Raw genomic sequence first — 17,498 nt, 5'->3', positions numbered from 1 at the left:
GAACTACAGTGGTTATGTTGTCAGGCACAAAGTGGATAGCTTTATAATAATTCAACAAGAAGACAATCTTAAATGAGTATACTTACAAGAGAACTTCAAAATACATGAAGCAAAACCAGACAGAATTGAATGGGGCAATAGGTAACTCTTAGGTTACAATTTGAGATTTCAAAACACCTATCTTAATAATTGACTGAAAAGTGATAGATATGATGTAATGAAGATTATAACCATCTAATTATTTGTTTAGATCATTACACACATGTGTATATATAATCAGCCTCTTTTTCGGATTGCTTTTAAGATTTAGAATATACTCACAACTACAGAACATATATCCTTTTAAATTTCACATGAAATGTTTACCAAGAGAGACCTATGCTGGGCCATAAAATGAGTTTTTAAAAATTAAAATGACAGAGATCATACAAGATGTGTTTTTTAACCACAGAAGAATTAAATTGGAAATCAGTAGTAGAAACATTACTAATAATAGAAAAGTCTAAAATCAATGATCTAATCTTCCACCTTAAGAAACTAGAAAGATAACAAAATAAACCCAAATTAAATAGAAAGAAGAAAACAAGACTACAGAAATAGAAATCAATAAAATCAAAACATGGAGAAGTAATAGAGTAGTAAAGGCTGGGCCTTGGTAAACATCAATAAAATTGTAAACCTTTAACTGGACTGATTAAAACAAAGGAGAAAAGATGCAAATTACTATTATCAAGAATGAAGGAAGAGACATCGCAGCAGATTCTACAGGTATTTAAAGAATAATAAGAAAATGTTATGCCAATAAAATCAACAACCTAAATGAAGTACCCAAATTCCTTGAATTCTAGAGCTGACTCAAGAAAAAACAGGAAATTAAATAACCTTATCTCAATTAAAAAAAAATAAATTTCCCATTAAAAATCTTTAAACAAATAAAACATCAGGCAGGCTTAGATGGCTCCACTGGTGAATTCTATTAAACATTTAAGGATGACATAATACTAATTCTATGCAAAATTATAACATGCAGAAGAAAGTAAATTACTTCCCAACTCATATCACGAGGCTTAAAACAAACATTCCTCATAAATACAGAGGCAAAAATTCTTAACAAGTATTGGAAATTAAATCTAGCTGTATGTACAAAGCATAATACATTGCATCTAAGTAAATGTGTCCCAGGAATGCAAGTTTGGTTTAACATTTGAAAAATCAAGCAATGTCATTTATCATATAAAAAGAGGAGAAACATGATCATCTCAATAGATGCTGAGAAAGTACTTAATAAAATTCAACACCTATACATATGAAATCTCATAGCAAACTAGGTATAAAAGGAATTTCCTCAACTTGATAAAAGGCATCTATGAAAAATGTATATCTAAATAAAATTAAATGATGAAAGACTGAATACTTTCTTCCTAAAATGAAAACCATTAAAAGGATATCCACTCTCACCATTTCTATTTCAATCTTACTGATGGTCCTAGCCAGTGTAATAAGGCAGGAAAAAGAAATAAAATGACATGATCTAGAATTGCTTTTAGTTACAGATGTTATGTTTGTATACATAAAAAATTGAGAGGAATCTATAAAATACCACTAGGATGAGTTTTACAAGATTGTTATAAAGTTAGCACACAAAAATCAGCTGCATTTCTATTGAGCAGCAGCAATCAACTGGAAGTTTAGATAATGAGATCCATGAACACAGAATATGAACTATTCTGTTTAAAATACTTATAGAAAAAAAGAATAAAATCCATAAAATTTTATAATACATGCATCTGACTTAGGACTTACATTTGGGATATATGTATGTTTGTGTGTATAAATATATATTACATATAATAAAACTATCTAATTAAAATATTGGCAAAATATTTATATAAAAGCTGACTAAAGATATGCAAGTATTTGTAAAGATGCAAACATCAATTGTTATTCAGTTCAGTTCAGTCGCTCAGTCGTGTCCGACTCTTTGTGACCCCATGAATCGCAGCACTCCCTGTCCATCACCAACTCCTGGAGTTCACTCAAACTCACGTCGATTGAGTCAGTGATGCCATCCAGCCATCTCATCATCTGTTGTCCCCTTCTCCTCCTGCCCCCAATCCCTCCCAGCATCACAGTCTTTTCCAATGAGTCAGCTCTTTGCATGAGGTGGCCAAAGTACTGGAGTTTCAGCTTTAGCATCATTCCTTCCAAAGAAATCCCAGGGCTGATCTCCTTCAGAATGGACTGGTTGGATCTCCTTGCAGTCCAAGGGACTCTCAAGAGTCTTCTCCAACACCACAGTTGAAATGCATCAATTCTTCGGCGCTCAGCTTTCTTCACAGTCCAACTCTCACATCCATACATGACCACAGGAAAAACCATAGCCTTGACTAGACGGACCTTAGTCGGCAAAGTAATGTCTCTGCTTTTCAATATGCTATCTAGCATAACTAGATAGCATAACTTTCCTTCCAAGGAGTAAGCTACTTTTAATTTCATGGCTGCAGTCACCATCTGCAGTGATTTTAGAGCCCCCCAAAATAAAGTCTGACACTGTTTCCCCATCTATGAAGTGATGGGACCGGATGCCGTGATCTTCGTTTTCTGAATGTTGAGCTTTAAGCCAACTTTATCACTCTCCTCTTTCACTTCATCAAGAGGCTCTTTAGTTCCTCTTCACTTTCTGCCATAAGGGTGGTGTCATCTGCCTATCTGAGGTTATTGATATTTCTCCCGGCAATCTTGATTCCAGCTTGTGCTTCTTCCAGCCCAGTGTTTCTCATGATGTACTCTGCATAGAAGTTAAATAAGCAGGGTGACAATATATAGCCTTGACGTACTCCTTTTCCTATCTGGAACCAGTCTGTTGTTCCATGTCCAGTTCTAACTGTTGCTTCCTGACCTGCATACAGGTTTCTCAAGAGGCAGGTCAGGTGGTCTGGTATTCCCATCTTTCAGAATTTTCCACGGTTTATTGTGATCCACATAGTCAAAGGCTTTGGCATAGTCAATAAAGCAGAAATAGATGTTTTTCTGGAACTCTTGCTTTTTCGATGATCCAGTGGATGTTGGCAATTTGATCTCTGGTTCCTCTGCCTTTTCTAAATCCAGCTTGAACCTCTGAAAGTTCACAGTTCATGTATTGCTGAAGCCTGGCTTGGAGAATTTTGAGCATTACTTTGCTAGCGTGTGAGATGGGTGCAATTCATTAGGGAAATACAAATTAAAACAATGTGATATCATCCCCATTAGCATGGTTAAAATTAAAAAGGCTAATCATTATAAGTGTTCATGTGCATGTATAGCAGATGGAACACTCATATATTGTTGGTGAGGTTGTAAAATGGTGCGGCAATTTTGGGAAAACAGTTTGCCAATTTCTTTAAATGTTCAATGTGAACTTACATATGATCTGGCAATCCTATCCTTTGATACTGTGTTAAGTTTCTTCAGTCATGTCTGACTCTTTGCAACCCTATGGACAGTAACCCACCAGTCTGCTCTGTTCATGGGATTCTCTAGGCAAGACTACTGGTTGGGTTGCCATCTCCTCCTTCAGGGGACATTCCTGACCCAGGGATTGAATCCATCTCTTACATCTCTTGCATTGGCAGGCAGGTTTTTTTTTTTTTTTTTTTTTTTTTTTACCACTAGTGCCATCCAGGAAGCTCCCTTTGACACTGACCGAGAGATAAACATATACACCCACAGAAAGATTTGTGCATGAATGTATACAGAGGCAATCTTCATAATGGCCAAAAACTGAAATCAATACATTCATCAAAAAAAGAATAAATGAATTGCGGCATAGTCAACTCTGGAATACTACTAAGTAATAAAAAGTATGTACTAAGATATATACAACAACATAGATGAATGGGAATAACATTATTTTGAATTAAAAAAATTCACACACGAGTACTTAACACATAATTCTATTTATATGAAACTCTAGGAAATATGAACCAACACTATGGTGACAGAAAGTAAATCAGTGTTAGTAGGAGTTAGGAGACAGGGCTCAAGGGAGCCTTTTGGGATGAGAACAAAGGTTTTATTTATTTTTGGCCACACTGAGTGGCTTGTGGGATCTTAGTTCCCCAACCAGGGATCACACTGAAGCCCTTGGCAGTGAAAGCCCACATCTTAACCAGTGGTCCACCAGCAAATTCCTAATAAAAGGGTTTTATATATTGATTGGAATGGTGGCTATATGGGTGCATGTATTTATGAAAACTCATCCACCTAGACACAAATTGTATGCTTTTTTATTGAATGCAAATTATATTTTAATAAAAAAGAATTTTATAATTTTTTTGAAAATCCCAATATGCAAAATTAATCTAAATTTATCCTGGTTGAAAATACTCTGGGAGTATCTCAGAGAAGCAAAATGCAAATCTTTTTTGGAGGAAATATACCTCACACCAGCCTTCATCAAATTCCTAGAGATATAATGCCTTTTCATAGATGCACTGACAATAAAAAGAAAATTAACAATCACCCAAGCAAACCAACTACTATTTGCATTAGTCAACAGAGGCAACAAGAACCCTCAAGAAATTTAGGTAGTGTAACTGTGGAATACAGAATATAAAGTATGTATAAAATTGTTAAAAACAGAAAAGAGAATAAAAACAAAGGAAAAGAAAAAGATACCATAAAAGGAGAGGTCTATTTAGAAAACAACTAATAGAATTTCTAGAAATAAGCAATATAATCATTCAAGTTAAGGACTCATTGGAACCCAAGAAAACCAACTACCATGAATTAAACGGAAGATAGATATGGCTAAATAGAATATGTAGCATATTTTCTATAAATGATAAAAACATATATGTTCAGATTCAAGAAGCCCACATATTATAAAAATAATACAAAAATGAATCCATATGTAGATATAATGCATCACAGTGAAATGGCAAAATAGTAGAGAATATTATAAAATCAGTTAAGAGGAAAAGGGCTTCCCTTCTGGCTCAGCTGGTAAAGAATCCACCTGCAATGTGGGAGACCTGGCTTTGATCCCTGGGTTGGGAAGATCCCCTGGAGAATGGAAAGGCCACCACTCCAGTATTCTGGCCTGGAGAATTCCATGGACTGCCAGGGGGTTGCAAAGAGTCGGACACAACTGAGTGACTTTCACTTCACTTCACGTAAGAGGGAAAAGACAGGTTATACTGATAGATAAAGGAATTTAAATTTAGAAAGGAAGCCACATACTCACAAAATAAACACAGAGAGAAAATTACTGTCAATATCAATTTTATACCCGGATAAGTTATACAAATCATGAGGAAGAAGTAGATTTGTTTTAGAAAAGTAAAAATTGGACAGATTACTAGGCAGAGTGTCAGTAAATAACTTCCAAAGGAAAGCAGAAGGGAAGTGATTCCAGTAGTAAGGTCTGGGATGCAAGAAGATATGAAGAGCATATCAATCAGCAGGCATGGAGAGAAGTCTATTCACTATAAAAAATGGTCACTATGGACAATTGTTTTGAGATATAAAAAACAACACAGAAATAAAATAACATGCAGTATGGAAAAGGAGTGATGTAGATAAGGCAGATTCTTGTTTTTTTCAGAAAGACAGTAGAAACATAGACTTACATACACATGAGAAAGTGTGAATGTTAACCACAAAAGTGAGAAATAGAATATGTAACTTCTTTTTTAAGAAAAAATTTTAATTAGATTCTTCACATGACAATGAAGAACTGAAGTGACCAGAGCAGGAAGCTTTTATTATTAAATATTTACCTAGCTATTTATTTTACCACTTTCTCTGGGGCTCAGATGGTAAAGAACTTGCCTGCAATGAAGGAGACCCAGGTTTAATCCCTGGGTTGGGAAGATTCCCAAGGAAAGGGAAATGGCTATTCATTCCAGTATTCTTGCCTGGAGAATCCCATCAACAAAGGAGCCTGGTGGGCTACTGTCCATGGGATCACAAAGAGTCAGACATGACTGAGCAACTACACTTCCTCTATTTATTTTTCTTTGGCTGTGCCGCGTTGTGCAGCATGTGGGATCTTCGTTCCCAACCAGGGATCAAACCCGCAGCCCCTGCATTGGGAGTGTGGAGTTCTAACCACAGGACCACCAGGAAAGTCCCCTAAGTATGCAACTTCTAACTAATGTATACATAGTATATGTATAATACATACACAGTATGCATAAACACCCAGTTCAGGACCTCTGGGGGATGAAGTAGGAGGAAGGAAATGAAACAGGGAGGGCGTTAAGCAGTGTTCTGGGCTTGTTCAGTTCAGTTCAATCGCTCAGTCATGTCCCGCTCTTTGCGACCCCATGAATCGCAGCACGCCAAGCCTCCCTGTTCATCACCAACTCCCGAAGTTCACTCAGACTCACTTCCATCGAGTCCGTGATGCCATCCAGCCATCTCATCCTCTGTCGTCCCCTTCTCCTCCTGCCTTCAATCTTTCCCAGCATCAGGGTCTTTTCAAATGAGTCAACTCTTCGCATGAGGTGGCCAAAGTACTGGAGTTTCAGCTTTAGCATCATTCCTTCCAAAGAAATCCCAGGGCTGATCTCCTTCAGAATGGACTGGATCTCCTTGCTGTCCAACGGACTCTCAAGAGTCTTCTCCAACACCACAGTTGAAACGCATCAATTCTTCGGCGCTCAGCTTTCTTCACAGTCCAACTCTCACATCCATACATGTAGGTGCTCACTATTCTTTACCTCTTTTCCTAAGTCTGAAATATTTATTTTTCTTAATCAAAACATAGATGATTTACAATATTATATTACTTTCACATGTACAACAAAGTGATTCAAAGTTTTAAATTTTGTAATCCATTTAAAGTTATTATAAAATATTGGCTATATTCCCTATACTGTACAACATATCCTTGTAGCTTACTTTATACACAGTAAGTAGTTTGTACCTCTTTATCCCTTACCCATTATGCCCCTTCCCTATGCCTCTCTCCACTGGAAACCACTAGTTTGTTCTCTATATCTGGGAGCGTGTTTCTGTTTTGTTATATTGAGCAGTTTTATTTTTTAGATTCCCCATATAGGTGATAACATAGAGTACCTGTCTTTCTCTGGCTATTTCACTAAGCATCATACCTTCCATACCAATTATGAATTTGATAGGTTCATCCATATCATTGCAAATGGCAAAATTTAATTCTTTTTTATGGCTGAGTAGTTGAAGAATCTCTTCAATATAGAATTCAACAGCTTTTAGTTATTTTTTAAAAAGCCCTTCATGTAAACTAGTACAGCCACTATAGAGAACAGTGTGGAGATTCCTTAAAAAACTGGAAATAGAACTGCCTTATGACCCAGCAATCCCACTGCTGGGCATACACACCGAGGAAACCAGAATTGAAAGAGACATGTGTACCCCAATGTTCATCGCAGCACTGTTTATAATAGCCAGGACATGGAAGCAACCTAGATGTCCATCAGCAGATGCATGGATAAGAAAGCTGTGGTACATATACACAATGGAGCATTAGACAGCCATTAAAAAGAATGCATTTGAATCAGTTCTAATGAGGTGGATGAAACTGGAGCCGATTATACAGAGCGAAGTAAGCCAGAAAGAAAAACACCAATACAGTATACTAACACATATATATGGAATTTAGAAAGATGGTAATGATAACCCTGTATGCGAGATAGCAAAAGAGACACAGATGTATAGAACAGACTTTTGGACTCTGTGGGAGAGGGAGAGGGTGGGATGATTTGGGAGAATGGCATTGAAACATGTATACTATCATGTAAGAAACTAATCGCCAGTCTATGTTCAATACAGGATACAGGATGCTTGGGGCTGGTGCATGGGGATGATCCAGAGAGATGATATGGGCTGGGAGGTGGGAGGGGGGTTCAGGGTTGGGAACTCATGTACACCCGTGGCGGATTCATGTCAATGTATGTCAAAACCAATACAGTATTGTAAAGCAAAATAAAGTAAAAATAAAAATTTAAAAAATAAAAATAAAAAAATAAACCGACATGTCTGCAAAAAATAAATAAATAAATAAATAAAAGCCCTTCAGTGTCTTTATAGCAGTGGTTCTTACCTGTGTTGATTTTGACTCCTCTTTCCAGGGGACACTTGGCCATACCTGGAGACACTTTTGGTTGTCGCAAATGGGGGTGGTGTTACTGGAACCTAGGTCAGGGACACTGCTAAACATCCTATAATACACAGAGTGGTTCCCCTATAACGAAGGATCATGTGGCCCAAAACGTTAACAGTATTGAGTTTGAGATATCCCATTCTTCAGGATAAGAAAGGTCATTTTTTCAAAATTAGATTTTATCACTCTTCTTTCTAGTTGAAAGGAAATGGAACTCTTTTGAAAATCATGAGAACCAGAAATGTGATCACATGGTGATGTCATTCTACTTCTGACATCTATATTTTCAGAAGGTAAAACTGCTTGAAAACTTCTTCAGAAAAAAACTTCCTAAGTAGGCAGTATAATACATGTTTCAAAGGTCAAAAATGAACTTACCTTTGGTTGGTTGATAAAGTTCCACGAACACAGCAACAATGACCATGGTTTGCTTTTGGCTGGAGTTTCTTTATGAGATGAAGTTTCCATGAAACAGTTAATTGCTTTCAGTTGCTCCATATCCAAGAAAGAGAAAAAAAGGGAACTTGAGAAAGAAGCTGTTTCTCTACTTGTTTTCTTGCTACTGTTACATTAGTATTCGACAGCGGTATTGTACAAAATTCTGGGGCTGCTACTGAAATGTCATTAAATTCCAACTTTACACATCTGGCTTGCTGCCAAATGCAGTTCAGTGTGTAGATTACGGTTCAACAAATCAATACTCTAGAACTGTAGGTTTATGTACACCTGTAATTAAAAAGTATGCAATCACTTTCTTTGCCTATCTGATGAGAGGAAGAGAAACGAGCTGTTTTCCTAGGGTGGAGAGGTGAAAGTGTCAGCCTGAAACAGAAGTATTGTGACATTACTGGTGGTCCAGTGGTTGGGACTCTGTGCTTCCAATGTAGGAGGTGTGGGTTCAATTGGTCGGGGAACTAGGATCCCACATGTTGCATGACATGGCTGACATATGTTGCATGACAAACTATATATATATTTACATATATATGTAAATATTAATATATATATATATTTGTAAAATATTAAACAGAAGCATTCCCTGGCATATCCTTTAAGACATGGCTTTTGATAAAGGCAGTCGCTCTTTACACCTTTCAGTCTAGCACTGATCTGCACCAATCAGAGAAGTTCCCTCATTTTCATGGACAAACTTTGGGAGTTTCTTCAGAGAACCTGGTTTGGTCTTGCAGTATTTCCTTAGAAAATCTCTGAGCATTTGTGGGTAATGGGAAGACAAAACTAAACACTGTATCCTCATGAAAGGAGGGAGCTATAGCAGGAGAGGAGAGTTTTTGGACGGCGTGTGTGTGGTAGCTTACTTTAAACCACAGGCTCCTAGCAGAAAGGCAGGCCCTTTTCCCAATCGTGCAGAAAAAGCCATAAAACTTCAAGCAGCATAGTCACTGTCTGCCATCTAGCAATTAAGAATGGCAGATGGGAAGACTAGATTCATTTGGTGCCTCTCTTGCAGAGATTAGGGTAAAACATCAAGCTTCCAAAGCAACAGGTACTACCCTATTTCTGGAGGCTAATGCATTCACAGTAGAAAAGGATTTAGGACATAATTCTACCCACTGGGCAAAACAAAATCAGCAATAGCAGCTTCCAATTCAAAGGCAATATTTATACACAGATACAATAAAAGATACAATATCATCTTTGTAGCAGGTAGCTGTGGCTGGCTGTCAGCCAGATGTGAAAACAATTTCAGAAAGAAAAAACTTCGTGAAGTTGGTCTGGTGTTTCCATCATTTTGACCAGAGTGCAAAAAAAAAAAAAAAAAAAAAAAGAATATTAAATTCCAGGAAATGAGTTTTTCATCACAACAGAAAAATCTCTGTATAGAAATGTTTTGGTTATATTTCTCAATTTGGGTGTAGGGTGGGTCTGGGCATGAAAGATTTCTTTCTTAGTGCAGTCCCCTCAAACTCTTTCAAAGGTGGGGCTCCACTGCTTTTCTTTGTCAGTTTTCCCAAGGATCACATTTGCAAGTGGGCTAATGATACTAACTCTGTAGTCTGGGAAACTGAGTGTTAATATGATTGGAAATATGAGATTTTGATTAAATTATGGGACTACTATATAGATTTTGAATAGAATTTTATCCTTTATTCATTTTAAGATAGATTCACCTTACTCAAAGGAGACTTGATGAGTGATTTAAAAGGGACACTATTCAAGAGTTAGGGTATAATGTAATTTTATTTACATTTCAAATGCAGAATCAAATTGCAGTATCTTCTGCCATACTTGAGAGGGAATGGATCTAAGTGTTTCTATTGGTGGTTGGGAGGCCAACATGGCTGACCTGTACTCATGCAAGAGGAAGACCAGCTCTCCTCATTCCATGAGGCCAGGTTTAAGATGTGCCCACTGCACTGATAGTTCTTCCACAAACATAAAACATCATGTCAGATTTCATCAATACTTTTACCCCAAGAGTGAAAATTGGGAACTGCCACTGTCTTTTTCAGCTTTGTATTATCTGTGGCTGTATAACAAATTACCTCTAAGTTTAGCAGCTTAATACAAGACTTATTTATCTTGGGTTTCTGAGTAATTTGGGTGTGGATCAAGGTCCCACACAAGCTATAATCAAAGTGTTTGTGGTCATCTCGAGGCTCTAGTGAGGGGAGGATCCCCTTCCTGACCCATCACATGTTGCTGGCAGGATTCAGTTCTTTGCATGTGATTAGACTGGGGGACTCTGCTGTTGCCAGGAAACCCTGGTTTCCTGTCACATGGACCTCTCCACAGAGCATCTCAGAACATGGCAACTGGCTTCCATCAGAGCAGGAAAGCATGACAGAAACAGTGGGCAAGCAAGACAGAAGACAGAAGTCTTTCTGTCACCTAATCTTGGAAGAGACATGTCACTTTTGCCAAATTCTATTCATTAGAAGCAAGTCACTAGGTCCAGCTCACGTTCAAGGATAGGGGATGATACAGGATTGTGAATACTGGGAAGCAAGGATTGATCGGAGCCACCTTAGAAGTCTCTTATCACAAGTTTTTTTTTTTAATATTAAAAACCAATTGAGAATGCAAGGTTGCTTTCAGACAATGAATGTGAAAGGCAGAGGCCATATATTTGAGTTAGTTGCAGCAAGTACTTGTGCACATTTTCGGAGCTAAACTGTCTTTTGAGGCATTACATGTAACAAACTGACAAAACTATTTTTGGGTTCAAAATCTGTGAATGCTTCTCCAAAACACGGCTTAATACAAAGTCATCAATGGAAGCATTGAACAAGATTTGAAAAGCATGGTTCAATACCTAGATTTTGATGGAAATTCCTCTAGCAAACTGCAGATACTCCAAATATTTCAATAAGGAATGTACCAGCTCAGTGACCTGCAGGCACCAGATGTTACAGAGTATGACACAGCTTGGAGGGTGAGACAACTTTTAGATAAAAGCTGTTTCCTGATCCTAAATAACACTAAAATTGCTCTGTAACTATTTGCAGTGATAACTATCCTTCTTTTCTTCTTCTTTGGCTCCTTGATCTGTGTGACTGCACAACCTGAGTTTTTGCCTTCCTTTGCTTTCTCCTCGGGGTGCACCTTTCAAGAGACCTACACCCCCATCCTCACTAAGCTGTGGCCACGACCGATGCATGCTGCACCTCAACAGACAGCGTGTTCTGACAGCCCACAGTACTATGAAAGACCTCATGGTCACTTCAGTGCTGCAGGCAGCAGCCTGGATCCTGCAGGCAAGCTAAGACTGAATTTGTCTTTTTTAGTTCTTCCCCTCAAGATTCACTTGAAAACGTAATGATTTTATTTTTTGTCATAACTATGATTAGCTTGGACGTGACTGGATAGGAAATGCCAACTTTTCCTGGGAAGGAAATTAGGATTTTTTGCCACTTTTAGAGATTTTGGAAATTGAGGCAAGTAAGGAATCAAAGTACAAGTTTTATTTCCAGTTTAAGGACCAAATTCTTCACTGTGAAGTATCAAATCCAGTAGTAAGTTAATACTATATTAATCCATATAAGAAGTCTTATACTGTCTGGAAGTTCACCTCTTAAAGAAAAATCATTGCCTCAAAAGAATATACTCAAGACAGCATATACTAAACATGCACCCCAGTCATTAGTTTCTTGGGCTTTTGTAGTCGTTAAGTCAATCACAGAAATGTAAGGAAAAGTTGATTTAAAAAGAGCAAATTCAGAATTATGAGTTCGTTATTAGTAGCGGTATATAAAACATGGACAACTGATTTTGCAGAAAGCTAAAAAAAGATATCCAAGATCAACCTGTCATATTATTTAGCTCACAACTCAAATCATTCTCCGAACTCAATAGCGCACACATACGTGTTTTAATTTCTAGATTATACACTGTTTCCTTTAGATTCAGAAAAGATCACAAAAGCAAACCAGTGAAAGCTCTTTCTGTCTAGTGTCAAGGCTATAAATTGTTAACAAACATTCTTTATTAAGAATTAAGAGTAATTGTCTTCCAGAATCTGCAGGTGCCAAGAAATCATGGCAACAAAATTGAAGCACAAAGTATTATAGAAAAAAAAAGTAAAATATAATGCTTTGAAGAAAAATGTAGAATAAATTACATTTTAAACCAGAATAACTGACAAGCTTACAAGAAACATCTGGGCTGTTGTTTGGAGCGGCTTTTAAAACATCCAGCAAGCAAAAGCAGGGAGACAGCAGAGAGCAAGGGAAGGGTGCTGATCGAGCTCTGAGACATGGGGAACTACCTTCTTTTCTCTGGGCTTCAGTATTCTCATCAATAACACTGGGGCAGATAATCTCTCTTGAATCTTAAAAAAACCCAAATCTCAAGATTCCTTCTGATCATGAACACCATTTTGTAAGAACGCATACGCTCCTTAGATTGAGAATTATTCCCATGATCATAACTAGGCTTTTCCTATCCTGTTCATCAGCTGACACACTCCTGAAACAAGGAAGCATCCTCACCAGACAACAGCACCACTATAAAAATGTTCAGGCATTTAGGAGGTTGTTTTAACGCCTAATAGTCACATGAAACGTGACAGACACCGACACGAGCTGTTAACAAGTCCAAGTCAAAGAAGTGTTTCTGATCGCTTTTGTGATTGGAAACGTGGAAAAATCCTTTGCTTTTTGTCAAACGTTTCCCCTCTCAAAAGGTACGTGACGCTTTACTCCCACATTCTTTAGATGCTGGGGTTACTGGGGATCCTGCAATCTGAGGGCACTTGGGGATTGACTCCCTGTGGTAAATCTGGGATCAACAGCCTAACAGATGTGCTCCTGAGCTGCGCACACTCCTCCAGATTCACCTTTTTTGTTCTGTGTTTAACACTGGGCACCATATTCTCTGTGAAGGATGTAACAACTTCCACAAGATGGCTAAATTTTTTTCTTAAATTACTAAAATTTATGGCTTTCACATTAGTAAACAATCTGCAAAGTTTTTTCACTGATGTCAAAGATGAAAGATTATATATACAGCAATTAGCATTATTCTGGTAATAATGCCTAAAATTTATTAGTTCCATTCTCTTCTCTTCAGATTGTATACTGCCAAATGTTTGACTAAGAAATAAATGTGATCTAATGCCACCCACAGCTCAATGACTAACATATGGCAGTCTTGGGCTGGCATAGTTACTGATCCTCTGGTTCTTTACTTCTATCCCTGCAGGTAAACTGATGAGAAAACAGTGTTCCTAGGCCACACTCAGATGTGCCTTCACTGGCTTAGTATTTACCATTAAGGCCTCTCTGTATTTTTCATTTTCTTTAAATTACAAGGAAATGTCATTCAATATTAAGACCCTACTTTCTTTAGTTTAAGAGAAAACTAGCCTCTTGCAGGTAAGTTTGAATTTTCTACTATGAAAAACAAGAAGATTTCAATTGTTTTAGAAGCAGGAAAATTTAGAAACAATTTTTTTGTCCAAGCTTTACTTGCTTAGTGGCCTGAAACCATGTACTTCTGTGCTGTTTTAATGTTAAATGTCTTCATTAACAGCTTTGTATTTTGTAGGCCTCTTCATACCCTTTTAAGAGAGTAGGACACAAATTTCAAAAACAAAAATACATTTACAAGTGCTACTTAAGCATACTGTATTATTTACTACTTGATATGTTAAAGATGTATTTTCTTAATGAATATAATTTTATATAGGAAATATGATAATTTCCCTTTCACTAAGAATGAGATCACAGTTATCATTATATTAAGGATTTACTAAATGTTGTCTGGCCTGTTATCTACTAAAATGCCTATTCAACATAACTACTGAAAGAATTTAGCTATCTAATCTGGCTCTGGTTCATTAGTTCATTGAATACTACATTCATTAAGTCTTTTTACCTTCCCAAGTTGTATTTTTAAAATTGGAAATTATACTGAGTTTTAAAAACACTTAAGACAATACTATGTGTAAGTTTTCCTATCTTCTGGATAGTATATATTAAAAAATGTGACATAGTAAGCATTTTGAAGGAGTATTTTTATATATATATATCATATTTAAGGTCACAGTTTTCATTAATCTGAGAAAATGTAAAGATGTGATATTTTTAAAAAGTCAACAAAATCCAGTGAAACTTTAATTTCTCATTTCATGGAAAATTTAACTACAAAGAATATCAAACATGAGAATTTATATTTTAAATGTCATGCCTGTATTAGTCATAATTCAATAAATGGATTCCTTTCCACATATATCTTAAGATCCTAAATCTCAGTGCCATAAATAATATGATTAAAGAATCATGTAACAATGTATATTTTAATTATCAGAATTGTGTAGTGATTTAGATCAATAGATACCAGTGAAAAATTTATCATAAACTAAGTGCAATAACAAGAGGAAACAAAAGCTTATGTACACATTACCAAGATTTTTACAATAAATTATAGTGTACAGTTCCATCACAGCATATTGGTATACAAAGCCGCTACTGTGAACACTGAAAAGAAATCTGTTGTGGAGGTCTTTAACTTTGATTTAATAAAGTTTGTACAGTATCAAATAATATCAAAAGTCTAAAAAAACACAATGATTTTTTTATATCATGTTTATAAATTATTGTTTATATACCATAAGAAAAATAAGGTCAAAAGTGCAGTTTAAAAAAAAGTGGAAATTGTTATTCTTGGTAAGAACTAGAAAAATGTATTGTCCCAAGTAAGAAGCAATCTAAAGGCTTATACAGTTTCTTAGGCATTTTCCTTTAACTCCCATACAACCTTGGTTACCATATGCTACAGGACAAACCAACACAAAGGGAGTGAAATAACCTTTTCATAAAAATAGGAAACACAAATCTAGTAATGAGTAACAATGGAAATAAATATGACAGGCCGCCCCCAAAATGAATTAAATGCCTTTTTACTCACAGGAAAAAGTGGGCTATCACTGAATGTGATAAAACCTAGGAAATTTCAAAAAATTTTAATTCAGTTTTTAGTTGTAACTGGCAATGGTGCATACATCCCAGGATTACGAAACTTTCTCGTATAATATAACCAAAACAAAATATGACTTAGAGGTGCTACACCATATCACAGAAAATAAAGGTTAAGGATCCAGTAATTAAAAGGCAGCAGTATGGAAATTACTCAAGAAACAGATGGATGAAACATAATTCTGTGTCTTAACTGGCACTTACCACAGTAACTAGTTATATTTTGACAAACTCTAGAACAAATACCTATACTGAAATACATGTGAAACATTAACCATTTATATAAGAAACTGAAATGGCAACATTACTGGCTTCTAAAACAAATTAAATTTAGAGAACAGAAAAAGTAAAAGGAATGTGAAGAAAAATCTTATGTTTAAACTTATTGTGGGATCAAAATTTTGACAGAGCTGTATCAGTCAAGAACCGTCTTCCTGCTGCTAATACCAGCTGAGCCTGGCGCAACACTGCTCCCCTCTCCAGACACTACTATGTAACTGGTGCTTTGTGTGTAGGACACTGAGCACCAGACGCTTGTTTTTTCTTTTTTACTGCATGGACGAAGTTTCTTGGTTGGGTTAACATATAGACTGCCTGAGATAATAAAAACTTGACCATTACATTAATGCGAAATGAAGGTCTTTCTAGTTCTGACAGGAGAAAAGGGTTGGCTGTTGAAAACAATATGGATGCTTTGTAGGCTGCATACGTACATACTTAATGAGTAACGTCACTTCAGCAGAAGACTAAAAATCGATGGATATGGATGCTTGTGCGGAATCTTCCCGGCCCCTGACATAAATCTCACAGGGCATCTCCTCCATTACCCTGTCTTCAAGGGCCTGCTCAGGGCACTCATGTGCCTGCTTGAAAGTGTAGCTACTCTTTCTGAAGGTGCTATTAAATGTTTTCATTGGCTGTGGTTGTGCAAAATCATTTCGGAAAGGAAGTTCCATGGAACTGAGGTTGGTCCTGCTTTGTTTGACGCTGGGTGCTTGCGACCCACAGTGATGGTCGTGGATGCACCGCGAGGCCGTCGAGGAGCGCCGCGTCTTCTGGTAGCTGTCCAGTTCCTCCGACAGGTCGGCCAGGTCGGCGGACATCTCTTTGTCTCTCAGTGAAAACAGTTCATAATGAGGAGGATCAAATACTTCTTGAAACCCAGTTTTATTAAAAGCAGTTTTGCATGCCATGACCTTTTTTCGAGGCTGTTTCACTTGTACTAAAATAGAAATAATGAGAAGGACCAAGACAATCCCCGATGTAACGCCAATAATTGTTCCGTGAGTTTTAGTGATTTGTTCAAACAGTCCTGCTTTTTTCTTTTCTGCAGAAAGAGAAAGAAAAACAATGAGACTTTGAAAATTCATTCATGATTCCTGTCACAAATTGGTAAAAATATTTTTAGGTAAAGCAGAACACCTGGGTCAAATACAACCCAGAAAATGCAATTTAAGATTAGGTTTTTAAACAAAATAAAACTAGTATGACTTCTGGTTAAACTAACCAATCATAAGGCAGCCAGACAGACTATAACAAAAGGAAAAGGACTTGGTTCTTTACTCAGAAGGTATATGAGTATACGGGCTTCCCTGGTGGCTCAGTGGTACACAATCCGCCTGCCAATGCAGGAGACACAGGTTTGATCCCTGGGTCAGAAAGATCCCCTGGAGAAGGAAATGGCAAACCCACTCCGGTATTCTTGGCTGGAGAAACCCATGGACAGAGGAGCCTGGTGGGCTACAGTCCATGGGGTTGCAAAGAGTCAGACAGAACTAAACAATAACATGTAAGCACATACAGTTTGCAGATCAAAGTAATACATGAATATAGAAAATGTCAAAACAAAATACTCTTGCTTTATCAAGTTTAGCGTTCTGCTCTATGGTAGATTTGAGTTAACTCATAGTATTCCTACTGATGGCCATATGCAA

General features: G+C 36.9%; 1 protein-coding gene across 2 annotated transcripts in view; it reads right to left on the bottom strand.

Moving 5' to 3' along the window:
* Positions 1-11,615: 11,615 nt before the first annotated feature.
* NETO2 (neuropilin and tolloid like 2) overlaps positions 11,616-17,498 on the bottom strand; it is a 68,002-nt gene continuing 62,119 nt past the window's right edge. Inside the window, exon 9 of one of the 2 annotated variants that reach the window (XM_040253602.1) lies at positions 11,616-16,891. In XM_040253602.1, coding sequence (XP_040109536.1) covers positions 16,311-16,891 — 581 coding nt within the window. In that variant the 3' untranslated portion in view covers positions 11,616-16,310. The remainder of the gene's footprint in view (positions 16,892-17,498) is intronic. The other variant, XM_040253603.1, reaches the window with a different exon arrangement.

The sequence above is a fragment of the Oryx dammah genome, unplaced genomic scaffold (assembly GCF_014754425.2).
Source record: "Oryx dammah isolate SB20612 unplaced genomic scaffold, SCBI_Odam_1.1 HiC_scaffold_13, whole genome shotgun sequence".
Classification (NCBI taxonomy): Eukaryota; Metazoa; Chordata; class Mammalia; order Artiodactyla; family Bovidae; genus Oryx; species Oryx dammah.
Note: the sequence above shows the minus strand (reverse complement) of the source record. Positions and strands in the feature narration are given on the sequence as shown.